This window comes from Podarcis gaigeae (genome assembly GCF_964106915.1).
Source record: "Podarcis gaigeae genome assembly, chromosome: 6".
NCBI classification, from domain to species: domain Eukaryota; kingdom Metazoa; phylum Chordata; class Lepidosauria; order Squamata; family Lacertidae; genus Podarcis; species Podarcis gaigeae.
Genome location: NC_139682.1, coordinates 2,054,514 through 2,073,881, shown reverse-complemented (window position 1 = coordinate 2,073,881; position 19,368 = coordinate 2,054,514). Strand labels below are relative to the sequence as shown.

General features: G+C 47.7%; 1 protein-coding gene across 1 annotated transcript in view; it reads left to right on the top strand.

Annotated features, from left to right (window-relative positions):
- Positions 1–16,396, top strand: part of KIAA1755 — a 31,890-nt gene extending 15,494 nt beyond the window's left edge. The window contains exons 4-14 of the mRNA XM_083744123.1: positions 84–263; positions 930–1,053; positions 2,812–2,905; positions 3,909–3,995; positions 6,842–6,958; positions 8,429–8,527; positions 9,766–9,914; positions 10,538–10,676; positions 11,789–11,914; positions 13,434–13,625; positions 13,852–16,396. Coding sequence (XP_083600249.1) covers positions 84–263; positions 930–1,053; positions 2,812–2,905; positions 3,909–3,995; positions 6,842–6,958; positions 8,429–8,527; positions 9,766–9,914; positions 10,538–10,676; positions 11,789–11,914; positions 13,434–13,625; positions 13,852–14,778 — 2,234 coding nt within the window. The 3' untranslated portion in view covers positions 14,779–16,396. The remainder of the gene's footprint in view (positions 1–83; positions 264–929; positions 1,054–2,811; positions 2,906–3,908; positions 3,996–6,841; positions 6,959–8,428; positions 8,528–9,765; positions 9,915–10,537; positions 10,677–11,788; positions 11,915–13,433; positions 13,626–13,851) is intronic.
- The last annotated feature ends 2,972 nt before the right edge of the window (positions 16,397–19,368 follow it).

Here is a 19,368-nt window from a genome sequence, read left to right as displayed (position 1 = left end):
GTGTGGGTGTCAGCATAGATTACAGCGTTTGGGGACAACTCATCTCTGCCACTCTCTAACTTTCACGTCTTTCTCCTGGCCAGGTGATGTTGTGCTTTCAGAACTTCCAGCTTCCAAGAACGCGGAGAGTGTCGCCATTCCTACGTCCCCCACAGATGTCCTGCTCAGAGAATCGCCTCCTCCGGGATCTGGCCCACAGGATCTGGCCCAGTGGGAGACGCTCAGTCCGGAGCTTTTATCTTCTGGGATTGTATGTCTGCCAGGTACTGCAATAGTGCCATCACCGTCTTCGCACGCAGCTGACCTCTTGCATAGCTCCCATTTGCACCAAAGACTGCAATGTGCCACTTTAAAAACTAACACATCTCATGGTGATCTGGGCTTTGGGGGAACCACAGCACACTTTGTGCTGCAGCAGACTAATGCACCCCCCTTCAGGAAACTGTTGCATTGGTCTGGAAAGCCTTGCACCTGAGAACTTTCTGGCGGCTCCTGCCCCGAGGCTGCAACCTTTCTAGCTATCCCAAAAGAAAGCGGACCATAATGAATAAATCCACTTTTATGTTTTTCTTCTGTTGAATAAAATAATGGGTGCCATTAGACCGGGAGGGTTTTGAAAAGCAGGTGTGGAAATGCGAGAGCCAGTGGGGGTTGCAGTGTTGGGAGAGTCCTGGGTTCAAATCCTCCCACTCAGCAACGAAGCTCACTGGGTTTGACCTTGGGGGCAGCCACTGCCTCTCAGCCTGACCCACCTCGCAGGGTTCTTGTGAGGATAAAATGGGGGAGAACCAAGGACACCACATTGAACTCCTTGGAGGAAAAGGTGGGGTATCAATGAACTAAGTCTCTCTCTCTCTCTCTCTCTCTCTCTCTCTCTCTCTTGGCATCTTGTCACATTTATGGTTGCACTGACTTTCCTTTGGCTCCAGGAAACGTGGATAAGCTTGGCAGACCCATCGTCCAGATCTGCAGCGGTGGCCCAGCGTGGCAAGCCCCGTGGTGTTCGGCCAGAGAAGTGGCACGCCTTCTCCTCTTCCTTTGCACCATGTCTAGGTCAGTTCCCCTCCTTCAGCGGCCGTTCCTGTGATGGTCAGGTCTCTTTCCTGCATTCGTAGACAAATAACATCATGTTGGAAGGAGCCCCCAGGCTCACCTGCTCTGGTTGTCAGATACAGTGGCGTAGCGTGGGGGTGCAGGGGGGGCCGGCCGCACCGGGCGCAACATCTGGGGGTTAGGGTTAGGGGGCGCAAATCCACGGGCTAGGGGGCGCAAATTACTTGCCTTGCCCCGGGTGCTGACAACCCACGCTATGCCACTGGTCAGATACGATCGAAGGCATGAGGGCATGGAGGCAGATGTGAATGGTTTGGTGGCGAGTGTCGCTGTGCTGGTCCTGTGGGTCACCCGAGAGGCGAGGTCCAAATCCGGTCCGTGGTCAAAGGTGCAATGTGGAGGCAGTCCGTAGTAGCTGAAGCTGGGTGCAGGGCAGGGAGTCGGGTGAAGTCAGGAGCTCAGGCAGGAAATAATAATAATAATAATAATAATAATAATAATAATAATAATAATAATAATAATAATAATATATTTATACCCTGCCCAATTGTCACTGTTTTTGGTGTTGAATATATGCTATATGGTAATTTAAGGACCTAATATGATATCTTGACCAGCTTCGACCCATCTGAAGCTGATACAGGCTCGTCTTATTTTGAGCCCAAGCAGAGTAGTCCAGCAACGAAAGGATAAGTAGGTAAATGTGCTACATTGCTAACTTTTATTTCCACTCTATGCTGAGAGAATGCAAACATGCATCTTGCCTCTGTGAGAGCAGAGAAGCAACTGTCTCTCTAACAAAGAACACCGAGAGAACAGTGAAAAACAGGAAACCAGTGAATGTCACATCCAGTCTCCCATTCCGGTGGGAATCCAACAGTAACGCTGACTGTGGAATGTAAGCAACTGTCTTGTGACAAACATTTTGCTGCACAGTGAAGGAAGCAGAAACCAACACCTAATAGGTACCTAAAGCCATCTGCGCATAACAAAATAGGTATCTTATCAAAGTAATTGTTGAACTGAAATACAATTAAGAAGAAGTATATTAATAGTGAAATAATTATTAAGCTCTAACTTAAAACGATATTTATTCATAACAAACTTAATAATGCAAACACATTGGCATTTGGCAATAGCAAAAGTTCCATTAGAAACACAATTTACAAAGACTCATCATCTTGTCTCTAGAAACTTGCTATAACATGAAATAATAATAGGTGTAAATATATGATGCAAACGACTAATAATGATAAATAGCAGAATGTAGGCACCTTTTATATAGAAAGGAGCAAACCAGTGATCTTTTAGGGAGCTGGCTAGCAGGCAGGGCCCATTATTTACATCATAGGAGCCTACACAACACAAAACACGGTTGCTGTATGTAAGTTTTATTTTATTGGTTTTTTATCTTATATTTTAGAAATGTACATCCAGTTGTTTTTTCCTTTAATTTTTTGGGGGCCCCCAAGAGAGTGGGGCCCTAAGCTAGAGCTTGTTGAACTTATATGTAAATCCGGCACTGCGCAGGCCGCAAAATAGAGGGGGGGTCTGGCCCACTCCATGAAAAAAATTATTTTTGGGGGGTGGCCCCCTTGGCTCCCCCTCCATAGAGCCAGAATGTGCAACAATGTCTATCCTCCCGCAGCATCTCATGCAAGGACTCAAACTTGTCTTTGAGTCTGCCTCTCCCACCATGGAGTAAAAACCATCCTTTCCTCCAGACTCAGTTTTTCTGCATCTCTTTCCATCCTGCAGGAAGCAGTCGAAGGACGCGGGGCTAGCGCTTCTCATCGATGCCAGAAAGGAGATGCCCCCGCCCGCCCTCTCTGCCGCCCTCGGATCCGTCCAGGTAATCTCAGGTGGGTGGGAAAAATCCGGGGGGGGGGGGAGTTTGCAGGGAGCAGCTGGCTTTTTTCACCCTAAGTCACCCTAATGTCACAAACCCCAAGGAACGGCTCCTCAAGGCCCTCATGTGGTGAAACAGAGGTACAGCAGATAGTTTTTAAAATACTATAATGTTAATAATAATGATTAAATGTATTTATATCCTGCCTATCCCCCCAGACTCAAGGCAGCTTACACAAATTAAAACAGCACAAATAAAATGGAAAAAAGCTAAAAACAGATGAAGGATGATCATTAAAAAGTAATTAAATGGATAGAATTTAAGTAATATAAAAAAGGCATCCTACACAATTTAAAGCAGCACAAATAAAATGGAAAAAGCTAAAAAAAACATGAAGGACGATTGTTAAAAAGTTAATAAAAGGATATAATTAAAATAATATAAAAACAGATCTGTTAAGTACAGATAATACAAGCATAACTTTCATGGGATGAGACCTGGGACTGAGTTTCTTCTTCCCTCTGTGAAGGATAATCATTCTGAATCACTTTTTACGATGAGCAATTTCTATAAAACCAGAATGCAAATGCTTGTCTTCCTTCTCCCACACACAAACTATAGGCAAATTGCAGGAGACTGAGGAAGACAACGCAAACCTAATTTTATTTTGGTTTTATTTATCACATTTATACCCCAGCTTTTCCTCCAAAGAGCTGAGTGTGGCCTACAGGGCTCTCTTCCTCCTCATTTAACCCCCACAACAACCCTGGGAGGTAGGCTGGGCTGAGAGGCTGAGCTGGGATTGGAACCCTGGTCTCTCCCAAGTCCTAGCCCAGCTCTCTAACCACTGTGCCGCCCTGCCTCTAGAGAAACCAGGGACCGTATTCTGTGGGGATAACCGATAAAGGGCTGAATCAAGGTGGCTGGGAAACCCGGTTTGGGAAGCCAGCGAAAGGGAGGCTGGTGTTTGGTGAAATTTCATCCTGGATTCCCGTTTTCCTTGCAGAAGACCCTGCCTGGCTCCATCCATGCTGTTTTCCTGCTGGCAGAGAAGGAGGCAGCCTCACATTTGGAGAAGCTACCTGGCGTGCAGGTGAGTCCCAGAGCATCGTGTTATTTCAATGCTGAAATATACTCAGAGTCGAGTGTGAATTTCATGCTCTTTTTTCAGCTCCTAGAACAATGAATGAAACTTTCCCCAAAACGTCTAGTTATATATACATCATTTACACAATGGACCCTGTGTCATTGGCTAATTCCAGGCTGCTCCTGTAGACCAATCAGGTTGCAGATTCACCTCCTCCAGAAGCCTGATTGGCTTCTCCTGCAGGCCAATCAGGTCGCTCATTCACTTCCACCTGGAGCTGGATTGGGTGGCTTCTGCAGACCAATCAGACTGCTGCATTCTGGATCCTATTGTTCTAGGATTCAGCTGAGTACATAACAGATGTGCTCTCATCTCTCCCTCATCCAGCACTGCTAACATCATTTCCCCCAAGAGATCTGATCTCCTGGGTTGCTCATTCTGCTTTCTCAGCTCTCCCCTCCCACTTTCATGCAGTCAGCCTCATTCACAGCCTGTTGTAAGTGCAAGAAATCAAGAAATCAAGCAAAAGAAATCAACAGGTGCAGCTTCCCCCATCTGCTGCAAAACACTTCACCTGTTGAACTTCTGCCCATCCAAGACTTTGCTAAGTGCACTCCGAGGTCCGTGTAGCCTGGCGTTCTGTCAGGCCCCCAAGGAACCAGATGCAGCCTATGCCTTAAATATTGACTTGTTTCCCAGGCTGTAAACATACTATTGCTGCTTGTGCAATGGGACTCCCCCATGGCACCCCATTTCCCCCCACCCTGAATCCGTCCAGTCTGTGCCCTCCGTTCCGCTCCTGCCCTCTCCCAGCCCAGATAATGACTCCCATTCTGCTTTGCCCTAATGAGTTCCCGCGGCAAATCCATCTCTCTCTCCCAATTATAGCTCCGCAGGCCAGACTTGGGCATTCAGATAATAATTCAGCCCTGGGAGGGTTTCGCTGCTCTTTTATGAATGCTGCTTGGTTTAATTAATGGAATGGGAAATCTCAATGAGCTTGATAAACGGCCTCTGCTGCTAGTGATTAAAATACCCTCGGCTCCCCGTGTGTGTCTAGAAAGGACCCCAGACAGGCTCTCATTTCCAGAGTGGCACGGCGATGGATGGCAGGGGCCCCCTCTGCTCCCTCCCCACCTCCCAGACTCTCACCTGTTTCATGCTAACTAACTGCACAGGCTTTGCCAACCGGCTGGGAATAATGGAAATCCCTTTTTAACGCAGCACATTGTTAAACTGTGGAACTCCCTCCCACCAGAGGCTGCCATGGCCAACAACTGGAGGGCTTTAAAGGAGGATTAGACAAATTCGTGGTGCAGAGGGCTACCAATGGCTACTAGCCAGAAGGGCTATGCTTTGCACATGGAGATGCAGGGCTCTCCTCATGTGCTTTGGGGCCCTCCAGATGTTTTTGAACCACAGCTCCCATCAGCCCATGCTCACTGTGGCTGGTAGGGGTTGTAGTAAATACATCTGGAGGGCGTCAGGTTGGTGAAGACTGAACTGGACCTAAAATGGGCTGGGGGGGGGGGAATGAGCCGAGTATAAACACTGAAAATCTTGATTTTACACCAGCCCTCTCCTCCTCCAATTTTTATACTGCTGGGCCTCTTACTATTGTGCCTGAAAATAATTGATGTTGTTATTTTAAAAAATATTTTATTGGCAATTTCAGCATAACATAATACTGTACCAAAACATATCATATTCATTATTCCCCCCTTTCCCCCCACCCCATCAAACCCTCCCCCCGAGACTTCCCTCAGCTCCTCTCTCTAATTTCTCAGCACATATTATTCTCTGCATGTTATAAAATTATACATATCCTTACGTTATCTATCTATATCTATCTATCTATCTATCTATCTATCTATCTATCTATCATCTATCTATCTATCTATCATCTATCATCATCTATCTATCTATCATGTATCTATCTATCTATCTATCTATCTATCTATCTATCTAATCTATCTATCTATCATCTATCATCTATCTATCTATCTATCTATCTATCTATATCTATCTATCATCTCTATCTATCTATCATCTATCATCTATTATATTATCAACCAATAAGTTTGTGTATGTTTACTCAAACCCTGCCAAGGAGTCCAGTTCATTTTGTTGTCTTGTTAGATAATTTGCAAAAAGCTCCCATTCTTCCTTAAAGTCCCAGTTGTCCTTGTTCTGCAGTTTGTATGTCAATTTAGCCAGTTCTGCATAACTCATCAATTTTTCTTGTCACTGTTCTTTCGTTGGGATTTCCTCATTCTTCCATCCTTGTGCTAGCTGTTGTTCTTTTTAAAACAACTCTGCCCAGTCTTTAAAAAAATGTGTATTTTATATACCGTATTTTTCGCTCTATAGGACGCACTTTTTCCCTCCAAAAATTAAGGGGAAATGTGTGCGCATCCTATGGAGCGAATGCAGGCTCCTTGGCTTCAGCGATAGCAACGCGAAGCCTCCAAAGCTCAGAGGGAGCGCTCCCTCCGCGCTCCAGAGCCTTCGCGTTGCTTTCGCTGAAGCCTGGATAGCGAGAGGGGTCGGGAGAGCAAGACTCTCCTGGCTTCAGCAGAGAGGGAGAGCTGCACAGCGCCCCTTCAGTGAAGCGGGAGGAGAAATGGAAGGGGCTCCATTTCTCCTGCTGCTTCGCTGAAGGGGCGCTGAGCAGAGAGGGGGAGATTTTTTTTTTCTTGTTCTCCCCCTCTAAAACAAGGTGCGTCCTATAGAGTGAAAAATACGGTGCTTTGCTGTTTTGAAATTTGTGTTAGCTGACTTGGTCTGTTAAACTGGATTCATAAAATAAAGAAATGCTGGGGGATATTGACGCCGTGGTCTTGCCCCTGCAGATGGAGGTGCTGAGCTCTCTGAAGGCCCTGGGGCGGCACGTCGACAGCAGCCAGCTGACCCCGGCCCTGGAGGGCCACTTTCCCTATTGCCACGGCGAGTGGGTCCAATACTTCCAGGTGCCTATTGTTGCAGTGGACGTTGCTGCCTTCCTCTCCCCCCTTTCTCCATCTTCTCCTTTTGCATCGCTCAGGATTTCAGGGCTGCTTCTGCAGCTAGCAGGGAAACGCCCCACCTTTTAAGTATCTGGAACAGTGGGAAAGGCTCTGGTGGATAGATATTAGGTTCACCACTTGCTACACCATAAAAGAGAATTTCAAGAAAATGTTTTTCAGGTGGTACCTAACACCATCAAAGCTTGCCAATATGTATAAACAGAAGTCTAATTTATGTTGGAAATACAGTGGTACCTCAGGATGCGAACGGGATCCGTTCCGGAGTCCCGTTCACATCCTGAAGCGAACGCAACCCGCGACTGCGCATTTGCATGTGCACGGGTTGCGATTCGCCGCTTCTGCGCATGATGTCATTTTGAGCATCTGCACATGCGCGAGTGGTGAAACCCAGAAGTAACGCGCTCCGTTACTTCCGGGTTGCCTTGGAGCGTAACCTGAAAATGCTCAACCTGAAGCACATTTAACTCGAGATATGACTGTATGGAAAAATGGAAGGAACATTGTTCGATATCTGGTGGAGCTGCGACAAAAGCCAAGACCTACTGGGGTATGATTCATGAAGAACTCAAAAAAATGTTTAAAACATCTTTACAAAAGAAACCAGAAACATATTTATTAGGCTTATTGGGAAAAGATATACCACAGAAAAAGAAAGGAATTTTCTTATATGCTACAGCAGCTGGCAGGATAGTATCTGCCAGCAAATGGAAGAGCAAACCAACACCCACAAAAGAAGACTGGCTACACAAACTGAGTCAATTTATAGAAATGGCAAAGCTAACTGCATACATGAGAAGACAGACAAACCAAAAACTCAGATCAGAATGGCAATGTTTTGAAGAATACATGGACAAACACTGTTCAAGAAAGAGTAGGTTGATATGCTTAGATTAAAGGAGTAAAGTAGAAAATATTAGTTAGGAATGTCATAATGAGATCAAAATTTACAAGTTAAAAATTGCAACAATAGCATCGAACCTATAAGATAAGGAGGTTGAGCTGTTGGGGGTGTGTGTCAAAGGGTGTGGTGCTGGGAAGATATGAGTATGGGAAGTATTTATGTGTTTATGTATATAAATAGTAGCCTTATTTTTGTATGTCATTTCTTTTTCTGTATTACTAAAATTTAATTTAAAAATTAACGGGGGGGGGGGGGAGAATACCCATCCTCTAGCCTGCAGGCCTCTGCTGCATCATCAGAGTCGACTGTGAGTCCGCTCAGCTTCTTAGGCGATGGGCACCATCTTGTTCTTTTCTGCGGGCGCAAAGCCAGCTTTGGCCTCACTGATCCCACCCTCCTCTATCTCCCTGCCTCAGTTTCCTGCTTCTTGCCCTCTTCTAACCATGTGTCACAACTTGTTATTTGGGGTTATTTTATCTGAACGGCTGCCTGCCTGTGCCTCCTCCCCCTAGAAGATGCACCAGTTTGTGAGCGACCTCAAAAAAGCCTCCGAATTGCTGCAGAACACCACCCAAGAACTGGAAAAGGGGGGCAGACTGGAGACCCTGCAGGTAAACCTCCTCCCCCAGACCTCAAGGAAGCATTGGGCGTGATTTTTTTACACAAGAAATGCAGCACAATGATTTTTCCTTGCACAACGGATCGTTTCCCCTCCCTGCTGAGTGCTTCCGAAATCTGCTCCGGAGTTGAGTTTGGGAGACAGTGCAGGGGGGAGGGAAAAGGGAGACATTCCCATAGCATTAGCACTGACCCTTTTACTAGTGCAATAGGGAGACCCAATGGTATGATACAGTCCTTTGCCATGAGAAAAGGACTGTGTTTTCTTCCAGGTGAGAGCTGTGATGGCTTCATTTGTGGTCTGTCCCGAAGGGGAGCTGCCTGTCACACAGAGCTTACAATGGTGTGGAACATAGCTGTCAACCGTCCCTTATTTGCTGGGAAACTCCCTTATCCCAGCGCCGTGTCCCACTGCTGTCCCTTATTGATGATGCCCCTTAAATTTCCCGGGTTTCAAAGGAAGCAGCTCCTCTCCCTCCCTCCCTGCCGGCCAGGGAGGAGGGAGGCACCAACTGTGTTGCTTGGCTGCGTTGCTCACCCAATAAGAAGTCTAAGAACGACTGGGGGGTGGAGCTTGAATGCTTTGTGCCGATCAAATCGGCTGCGTTGCCTGGGGACTCGCCTTTGCTCAGCGCTTCCCAGCGGAGAGGTGTGGTGGTTTTCCTTGCTGCATCCCCTTTGCCGGGTTGCTGCGCTGTGGGAACCACCGCTTGAGGCTTCATTTGGCTGCTGGCTGAGCTTTCTGCCTTTGGCTCGGAGGGGCTCAGATGTTGAACATACCTGTGCTTGGAAAATCCCTTATTTGGCTGCTGATCCCTTATTTTCGAGGCTGCTGGTCCCTTATTTTCAAATCTGTAAGTTGACAGCTATGGTGTGGGATAATTACATCAATGCCGTTTTATTTCATTCAGAATAATCTAAGAAGTGATCGGCCTAGTTCAAGAATCGCCAACCCTTTTGCAGGCTGGCAGGGGCTGATGGGAGATGCAAGCCAGAGGGCAAGCCAGGTTGGCAAAGGGTCCCCCCAGTTCATTTCCATTTTGTTCTCAACAGCAGTAAACCAAAAGCTTCTGGGAAATTTACAAGGACAGCTTCTCCCCAGCCCCAATTTGTCTCCAGAATCTAGTATTCCAAGGTAGACTGCCTCTGCCCATGGAGGTTCTCTTGAGCTTTCAGGGCTAACGGCCATTGACAGACCTGAATGTGGCTAATATGGGTCATTGTTCCGCAGGAAGTTGAGCATCAAATGGAGAGGCACCAGCTGCTGATGCAGAAGGTCTTGCGCAATGTGCAGCTGGTGAGCTTGCAGAGGGAAGGTGGGGCCACGCTGGCGAAACTGAGGAAGGAGGCAGCCCGGCTCAGCTTCTCCCCCAACGTCCGGTATGAAAGCAAGGGGGGAGCTCTGGCTTCCTCAAGGCCGTTTCTGGGTCTGGGGAGAAAAGTCACCTCCTTGCAACCCGATTCGGGTTACTGCAGTTCCTTTCGCTTCCACATTTTTCCAATCTCAAATTCAATTTCTCCACATTTCCTTTATTTAAAAGTTCTTGTTGAATTATTTTTTTAAAATCACAATTTTTATTAAGTTTTCCATATTTCATCACATTTTCATTACATAAATCCATTTTCACATTACCAAAGATTTCAGCTCAGACCTACAAACGTTTTCAAATGTTTAGAGTTTTCTTTCATATAAAATATAAATTTGTTGCAATCCTTTTGAAACAGTTCGTCACGCCGATTCCGGATCTTCCCCGTCAGCTTTGCCAACTCCACATATTCAACCATCTTTATCTGCCAATCTTCCAGTGTAGGAAGTTCCTGCTGCTTCCATTTCTGAGCCAGAAGTATTCTTGCGGCCGTTGTGGCATACATGAACAAATTTACATCTTTTTTTGAATTTCCTCACCAATTAACCCAGTTCTTGTTGAAATTCTTCAGCGCTTTTGTACAAATTGCACCTCTTTTTTAAAGCACCTTCCCTAACGTGCCCCTCTCTTCGCTAGGAGCAGCATCGGCCGGGCTCTGACCCTCTACAACCTGGTGGAGGAGAAAGTCCACATGCTGGTCACCAAATCCAACGGCCGCCTGGAGCACCTGGAATTTCTGCTGAAGATCCGACAGCTGGAGGCGGAGTTTGGCAAGGTCAGCAAGGACCCCCCGCCCCTGCCAAGTGGTACCCACCCAAGGTTGGCCAAACACGGCTGTGCCTGCCCGACCCAAATGGCTGGGAACGGTCAGCAGTCGTTGGACTGGAAGGGGCCCAAAGAATCATTTACCCAACCCCCTGCAAGAGAATACCGTATTTTGCACTCCATAAGACGTACCTAGTTTTTAGAGGGGAAAGCAAGGGGGGGAAATTCTGCACAGAGCGTGTAAGCAGCTCTCGCTTTTCTTGCTTTAAGGCAAGCAAAGCCAGAGCCGCTTACATGGCTTCTCTCTCACTTGCTGTAAAGCGCGGCGACGCCGGAGCAAGAAGAGGGGGAGGAGACCCCGGAGCAGGTGCTCTGCTTGCTTTGCAGTGAGGCAGGAGGAGGGATTGGGCAAGCAAGGTGAGAGCCGTGCAAAGCGGGACAGAAGCCACAGAAGCGGCTCTTGCTTTGGTTGCTCCTGTCTGTCCCTCCTCCCGCCTCGCTGTGAAACCAGCAGAGCAAGAGCCACTGACAGGCTCTGCGCAGCTCTCCCTTGCGCAGAGCGTGTCAGCAGCTCTTGCTCTGTTGGCTTCACAGTGAGTAACAGACGGGAGCCATGGATCCGGTTGCGGAGGCATCCCTCAGCTCACGACTGCAGCGGCAGCTGAGGGATCCCTCTGCCATCCAGTGCATTCGCTCCATAAGAGACACAGATATTTCCCCTTACTTTTCAGGAGGAGAAAAGTGCATCTTATGGAGCGAAAAATACGGTATTTGGCAGGATTTGATTCTGCCTTCTGTCACCTCTGCCGGGATGGTTGAGGGTGGAAGGATGAAGAGAAGCTCAGGATTGTGAGACCGTTCCACCGTCAAACGGCTCTTACTGTCAGAAAGATCTTCCTTGCGTTCAGGGATCAATTCCTGGCATCTCCCCTGCCTGAACCCCTGGAGAGCGGCTGCCAGTCCAAGCTGACAGCACACAGCTAGGTTGTCTCAAGCGAGTATTCCTCTGTTCCTAAGATCTGGGCTCCTTGATTGGGGAGTCACAAGTTTTCCTTGGAGGAGGTTCCTTCCAAGAAGCCGCCTCTTGTGTCCCGCCGCTAAAACCTTGGCTTCTTCACACAGCTCAGTTTGTGGTTCGATGAAGAAGGCGAGTCGGCGCTGCACGAGGCGGGGTCTGCAGCAGAGGGCAGCCCGGAGGAGGCCCAAGAGTCCCACCAGCGGTTCAAGGAATTCTTCAAAGAAGCCTCGGTACGTTGGCCGAATCTCCCTGCTGCCTGTTTTGCACCAGAAACGCACACTGGGAAAACTGGGCTTCACCCAAGTAATGTGCAGAAAATGCAGGTATTAGTGGAAATGATGCATAAACACGCATATAATAATGAAAATAAGGTGCAAAAATATGAACATAAGAATGTAAAAGGGGCTGGGCATTTTGGTGCGAAATTATTCAAATATGCACTGGTTTATATGCAATTTCTCCTTACATGCACATTTCCCCCCCCAATTTTTTTTTTTATTGATTTTCCATATTTATCACAAAATGACATAACAAAACACACAACAAAGAAAAACACACTACAATACAATAAAATTAAACACACAGAAAATTTATTCCTTCAAATACTTAATTCTCATAACATTGATAACTGACTTCCTCAAATCCCCTCTATCTGAATTTCATTATATCACCTTTATAACAGTTCTCCAAGTTCATATTTCTAATAACATTAACTCCTTTTTTTAAAAAAATATTTTTTATTAACAGACCAATCAAATCAAATCACATTAATTCCAAATTACAAAGCCAAATTTTAAATTTTTGTTGGGGGTACCCATATTTCAAGTTCCGAAAGGGATCCAATCATCTTGTTGCTGCTGCTTTGATGTCCACAAATCTGTCCAAATGATGTTCACAATTCTATCCAATCCTTCCTTGTTGTTTTCCACATCTCTTCTTGTTGTTTTCATATATTTTTCCTTTTTCTTTGTGACCTCTGATAGTCTCCACAAGCGAATTGAAACCAATTGTAGTCCTGTGTGGGTTTTTCCATCACTGCCGCTTTTCATCACTTCCATACATAAACACACTATTGCCGTCTACTCGTTAATCTTCACAGGTCTGTCACTCCCTTTCTCAGTCTTCTGAGGAGGTTCTGCCAGAAATCCCATATAAAAACAGATCCATAGCTTCCTCCTCCTCAGTCATCAGTCTTTCGACAGAACCTGCCAACATGGCGACTCCCTTTTTATTGCTGCGCCATTCCAAAAGCCCTTATTCTTTTCCGGATCTCCATACGCCAAACTTTTGGTTGATAATTCATTTCTACACAGTTTTTAATCGTCCCGCTTAGGTCAGTTATGCGATGGTTCTTTTTGGGGAGGGGTTCTTGGGTAATCACATAACATTAACTCTTTTCATTTACTAACCTCTTCTCCTTTATTAATATTCTAATCCTTAATATTTACTGCCACGTATCCTTATTCTACCCCTAAGCCTATTTGTTACTTCCAATGACATGCACATTTTTTGCAGACCATTCCCCCCCCCCCCCCGTTAGAATGCCTCTGCAGTTGGAGGCAGCGATGCTTCTGAATCCCAGTTGCTGGAAACTGCAGGAGGGATGAGATCCTGCACTCAGATGCTGCTTGCAGGTTGCGCCTAATGGGCACCTCGTCGGCCACTGTGAGAACAGGAGGTGGGACCAGATGGGCCACTAGCCTCATCCAGCACACTCTCCTTATGTTCTGTCCTTCCTTCCCCTGTTAGGTCCACTACAACCGGGGTCTGTCTCTGTCGAAGGAAGCCAGCAAGGTCCAGGGGTCCAGGTTCCCAGAGATGGAGGCCTTTGAGGCAGCGAAAAGCGCTTTCCAGGCCAAGCTGACCATGTTCTACATGGAGATGGAGATGAAAGGGGCGGAGCTGGAGACACTCCTGGACCTCTACAAGTTCTGCGACAAGGTGAATGTCCCAAAAGCTGAAGGAAATGATGGAGGGAGGCTGGGTGTGTGAAGGGGACTGGAACAAGGAAGTGCGAACCTTTAAGGCAGATGGGGCCTTTGACATGGGGCGTATCTGCTACCACCACATCCCTGGTGAGAAATTATAGCAAGGATGAGAAAATGGGCCAGGATGAAGCCCTGGAAGGAGCAAGTAAGAATGGTTGTCCTGTGTTTTTGCCCCCCAGGTCACACAGTTTAACCTGGACTGCCAGCGCCACCCGGCCACTTGGATCTACAGAGAGGAGGAGCCCAGGAGCATCCAAGCCCAGCGAGATATGGAGGATGCCCTCCAGAAGCTCTCCAGGGAGTTCTCCACTGAGACCTTCCAGCAGATGAAGGTGCAGGCCTCCAGTGTGCGCAGCAAGAGGGGTCTAGCCGTGTGGAATGAAGCCTTGGAGAGGTGCCAGGAAGCCAGGCAGCTCCTCCAAGATGCCCTTGCCAGGTCCAAGGAGGCTCGGGAAGGAGGTGCAGAAGATTCGGATCCCGTCCCAGCTACCAAACTCTCAGGGGAAGATGTCTGCTTAGATGGAGCATCAACAGAAGCCGAGAAAACAGAGCACGATAGAAGGACCCAAGATGTGGGTGGAACTGGCGTCCATGACAAGGCTTCCCGAGAGGTCCCCTCATGTGGTGGTGGGATGCTGAAGGGTGTGAAGGCCAGCGAAGAGGCCTACCTTGCTTCGTTGGACGTTATTCTGGAATGTGGGGGCCCCGAGGCTCAGGCAGACTCAGGCGAAGAAGCCCCCGGAAGTGCCCACGTGACAAGACAGGACTGCCCTCCACTGACCCTTCCCTGTGCCTCTTCCCCCAACACCAAGAAGGTGCCGGCCCCCTACGAGAGCCTCCCTTCCACCAAGCAGCCTGGCCTCTCCATGCCCATGAGAGGCCAACGCAGCAGGAAGAGAGAGGTGGCCCAGTACTTCCAGCTCTCCAGGCACGGGAGTTTTTCCTCCGAAGATGCAGATTCCCAAAGCTCCACTGAGGATGCTCTGAGCTCAAGTTTGCCCATGGAATCGTCCAAAGGAGCCTGGACTCAGGAGAAGGCACCAGGGATTCTCTATCTGGAGAATCACAGCACAGGCAGCCTGACGGACGCAATGGCCACCCAGTGAGACCGGGGGACCATCCTGGGTGCTGCCACGCTGGGCCTTCTGCACCCATTTTTTTTGATGCTGGATACATTCCTGGGTGCTCCACTGCCCCATGTCTCAAAGGGAAAGCCTTTATTGTTGCCGTTTGTTGTTGGACATCACTAAGAGTTTTTCCTGTTGCTGGTGTGTAGCTCTGTTTGGGCAGGAGGCTACCCACCCCCAAAGCCAGCCATCATTTCCTATTGTGGTTTGCATGGAGCAGATGCGATGGAAGACGGTCGTTTTCAGGGCGGAGAGAGTCTGTCCTGTTCCTATCCCAGTCCACCAATCCCATTAGGAACCTGGTTAGTAACTGGCTAGCAAACCCTCCCCTGCCCCGGGCAGGAGGCCACACTTCTGCATGGCAATACAATCCTACTGATGCTGCATGTCCCAAAGCCATTGTGCATTTGAACCCTCAAGTATCTGAGGGCTCTGTCTTTGCATCCAAAGGGTGAGGGTTCAAGCCCCTGCAATGACTATCGCTGAGAGTCGCACAGTGGCATTCAGGGTTGATGTTTAATACCTTGGTCCTCTGCAGAAACAGAGAGCAGAATGGAAGTTCGTACCTGGAAACATCCACCCTGAAAATATTTCCCCTCCAGCTGATTCAGGAACTGACAGCTGTGCAAATGACTCTGCCCCTGGGACTCAGCAGCTCTCCCCAAATGTTTATTTTCGCCATTGTTAATCAAAGGACCCAAACACCCGTTCTGCAATGGTTCCCCAGACGCCCGTTCAGAGTGAAAATGAGACAGTGCTTGGGCTGGTTTCTGTGCCTCACAGAAATCCAGAGGCTGCAGAAGACCTGACAAGAAACTCCTCCTTCTCCCCCTCCCCTCCTCCCCCCTTCTTCTTCTTCTTCCTCCTCCTCCTCTATCATCTCCATCTTCTAGTGGAAAGTCCCATATTTTTCACTCTACAAGACGCACCAGACTACAAGACGCACCTAGTTTTTGGAGCAGGAAAACAAGAAAAAAACAATTCTGAATCTCAGAAGCCACAGCAGCAAGAGGGATCGCTGTGCAGTGAAAGCAGTGATCCCTCTTGCTGTTCTGGCTTCTGGGATAGCTGCGCAGCCTGCATTCGCCCCATAAGACGCACACACATTCCCCCTTACTTTTTAGGAGGGGAAAATTGAGTCTTATAGAGCGAAAAATACGGTAGCTCTAAAACCTGCAGCCAGGAACAGAAAAGTAGCCAGGGTGAAGGACCTCATCATTTGCCCTGTGGCCTATTAGCCCCTCCACAAAATGCACCCCCACAAAGCTCCTTTTCTGTTCCCACATCTTCTTCCATGCAGGTAAAGAAACAAGAAACCAGGAGCTTGAGATGGGGAGGGGGGAATAGCCATCAGAACCAGAGCAAAGGAGGGGAGGACCTCCCTGCCCCCCCCCCCCCGGCCTTCTCCTGATTCCCCCCTGCAGACCGATTTCTGTGGGCCGGGCACACCTGGGCACCCCATGCTCACCAAGGTCTCCTAGAAGGGAGTGGCTCCCAACATTGGAATCACGGACTCAAGTTCATCCGTTTTGTTGAATTGATTAAACTGAATACTTATAATGGGATTTTGAATAAATGTGCAATTAACAGTTTTGAATTTTATTGTGTTCTTATCTTCCTTAGTGAGTCATGCAAACCGCTGTTCTGAACAATGCTTTCTGTAGTGTTGGGGGCTGGGGAGAGGCTTATAGAACTGAAGGGGCAGAGGCTCAGAAAGGTTTGGGAACCCTGTCCAAATAAACATTCTTGCTTTTGGGGGGATTTATCTCCCCTCCTTGATCTTTCAGAGAGCCTGCTTATTTTTTTGAAGGGAGAGTCTAGATGACATTGAGCCAAGCAAATGCTATTGGATACTGCCCAGGGGTTTCCTCATCACTTCCCTTATCAGAGAGGAAAAAAATGCAAGCTTTTGGAGAAACGGGCTTGTGCAAAACCACCAGATTAACTTTGATTGTGCAACCTGGGTTTGCCGGAATGTGACTGAATCTCTCCCCCCCCCCCCTCGTCCCAAAGAGGAACTGCAAATACCCAAAAGCTTTAGACAGCAGCCTGCAGCTGGGCTGTCAGGGTAAAGAGGGATGGAAGGTGGGTGGCATTTTGCAGAAAAGGACGGGGAGCAGATCTATTAGATAATCTGGGTTTTTTTGGGATCTGATCCCTTCTGTCTGCAATGAGGCAGAGCTGGGCAGTTTTTCTAAGCATGGGACCTTCCCACACCCTCGCTTTCCAAACAGCTGCAAGTGATCTCTGCATCCCTCAGCCGCTCTTGGTGCCAAAATTTCCTTCCCACTTCTGGAGACAAGCAGGGCTCTTCGTGAGAAAGGAGATCCAGGCAGGGAAAGGCGCAGGAGACTTGATTTGCCCTTCAAGCTGAGAAGCAGGAGCCCAGGCAGGCAGGCTACAGCTCTGCTGCTCTGCGACATCTTACGGGATCCAGACTGGGCCCAGGACCTCTGTACGCATGTAGCTGTGCAAAAAGGGAAACTGCAGAGTGTGGGGGAAAGAGCAGAAAGGACAAAAGTAGGGATGCTGTCTAGAAAACTCACGCTCTCTCTTAGGATTTCTTGTTGTTGAGTCGTTTAGTCATGTCCGCCTCTTTGTGACCCCCTGGACCAGAGCACGCCAGGCACTCCTGTCTTCCACTGCCTCCTGCAGTTTGGTCAAACTCATGCTGGTAGCTTCGAGAACACTGTCCCACCATCTCGTCCTCTGCCGTCCCCTTCTCCTTGTGCCCTCCATCTTTCCCAACATCAGGGTCTTTTCCAGGGAGTCTTCTCTTCTTATGAGGTGGCCAAAGTCTTGGAGCCTCAGCTTCAGGATCTGTCCCTCCAGTGAGCACTCAGGGCTGATTTCCTTCAGAATGGATAGGTTTGATCTTCTTGCAGTCCATGGGACTCTCCAGAGTCTCCTCCAGCACCAGAATTCAAAAGCATCCATTCTTCGGCTATCAGCCTTCTTTATGGTCCAGCTCTCACTTCCATACATCACTACTGGGAAAACCAGAGCTTTAACTCTACGGACCTTTGTTGGCAAGGTGATGTCTCTGCTTCTTAAGATGCTGTCTAGGTTTGTCATTGCTTTTTTCCCAAGAAGCAGGCATTTTAAGTGCATTATACAAATGTGACACTAGATGGCAATGGGAAGCTCATGGGAAATTCAATATATTTTCCAAAACTCTTTTAAAAAAGCATTTTCACAGGTGTTTATATATATATATATATGTATCTAGATTCCACCTTAGAGCAATAAGTCCATCCCCCTGCATAGCCGTCTACTCCAAGGGGCCCAGGTCCCTTCAGCCCCACAATGAAATATTTGGGGGGCTGCCCCCTGAATGTTGGGAACAATCAGTTGTGGAGGAGGCCAGACGTGGTTGATGCCCCTCCTCCCATGAAGGGGAAAGTGGTGGTGGGGGGGGAAAGCAGCTCTGGGCTAGTGGCAGTGAAGTTTGCATTGCAAAGGATAGCTGTTTTGTTTTGCATGTTGTTATATATTGAAATAAAAAAATTAAGGTTATATATATATATATATATGCAGGTTTTGGTGTCCTCGGGTGTCTTCCCGTGTAAAAGTTGGGGTGTCTAGGCGACGTTTCGACGAGGTCTCACTCGTCATCTTCAGGCTGGTGCTTTCGGCTTCTTGTTACTGGAACAGAGCGGGATCTCAATGTTTGAGTTCCTATAAATACTGTAGAGGGGGTGTGGTGTCTAGCCTCCAATGTTCTGGGCAGAGAGGAAGTTCCCAGGCTAGTGTGCCTTTTCTTCTTTTGTTCCTTAATTACTTGAGAGATACCTTGAGTGATTTCTTGAGTGATATCCTGAGTACCACTTAGGTGGGTCATTAGGTGTGGATTAGATATATATATATATTCATAAATGTATCAAGCAAACATGTATGTAAATTTATAAACCACATGTCTGAAGCAGCACAGGAAAGCAGTCCTGGAACCATTTTGACTCCCAAACTGAACCAATGTTTTCTCTGCAAGGAGGGAGGGGGTGAGGGAACCTTCCCATTGTCTCAGGAACTGGGAAATCACCAGACTACCAAAAAAGGCAATCAGATAAGGCATTATCAGATAACCTGGCAGACAGGAAAAACAACAGCATTCAAATTTCTGTTGTAGACTACCTTTTCTGTGATGTAGGTATATGGAGGGGTGGTGTTGAGCTCCAGGGAAGGCAATTTAAAATGTCTATATAAGGGCAGGCACACCTGGGTTCGGGGTCCTCCTCCTTTCCTGCGTGAGAGGGGAACACCCTGTTGCAACAGTTCAACAAAGATCAGGCTTACTAGCTGCTTTTCTTCTCAATATTCTCTGGTTGGCCTCTGTTCTTTTCTCCGACCGATGGAGAACCTGCAAAGGACTCTCTAAGGGCTCTTGTGTCCCCCATAAGGGAATAAGGGCAGATTTTCATTTATTACCGTACTGAGCTTGGATCCTAGAACAATAGGCAGGTAGGATCCCTGAATGCAACAACCTGATTGGCCAGTAGGAGGGAAGCTGAATTAGCCAATCAGAGAGAACCCATTGTGTAAATAATGTACATAAAGCCTGAGGTATGTGGG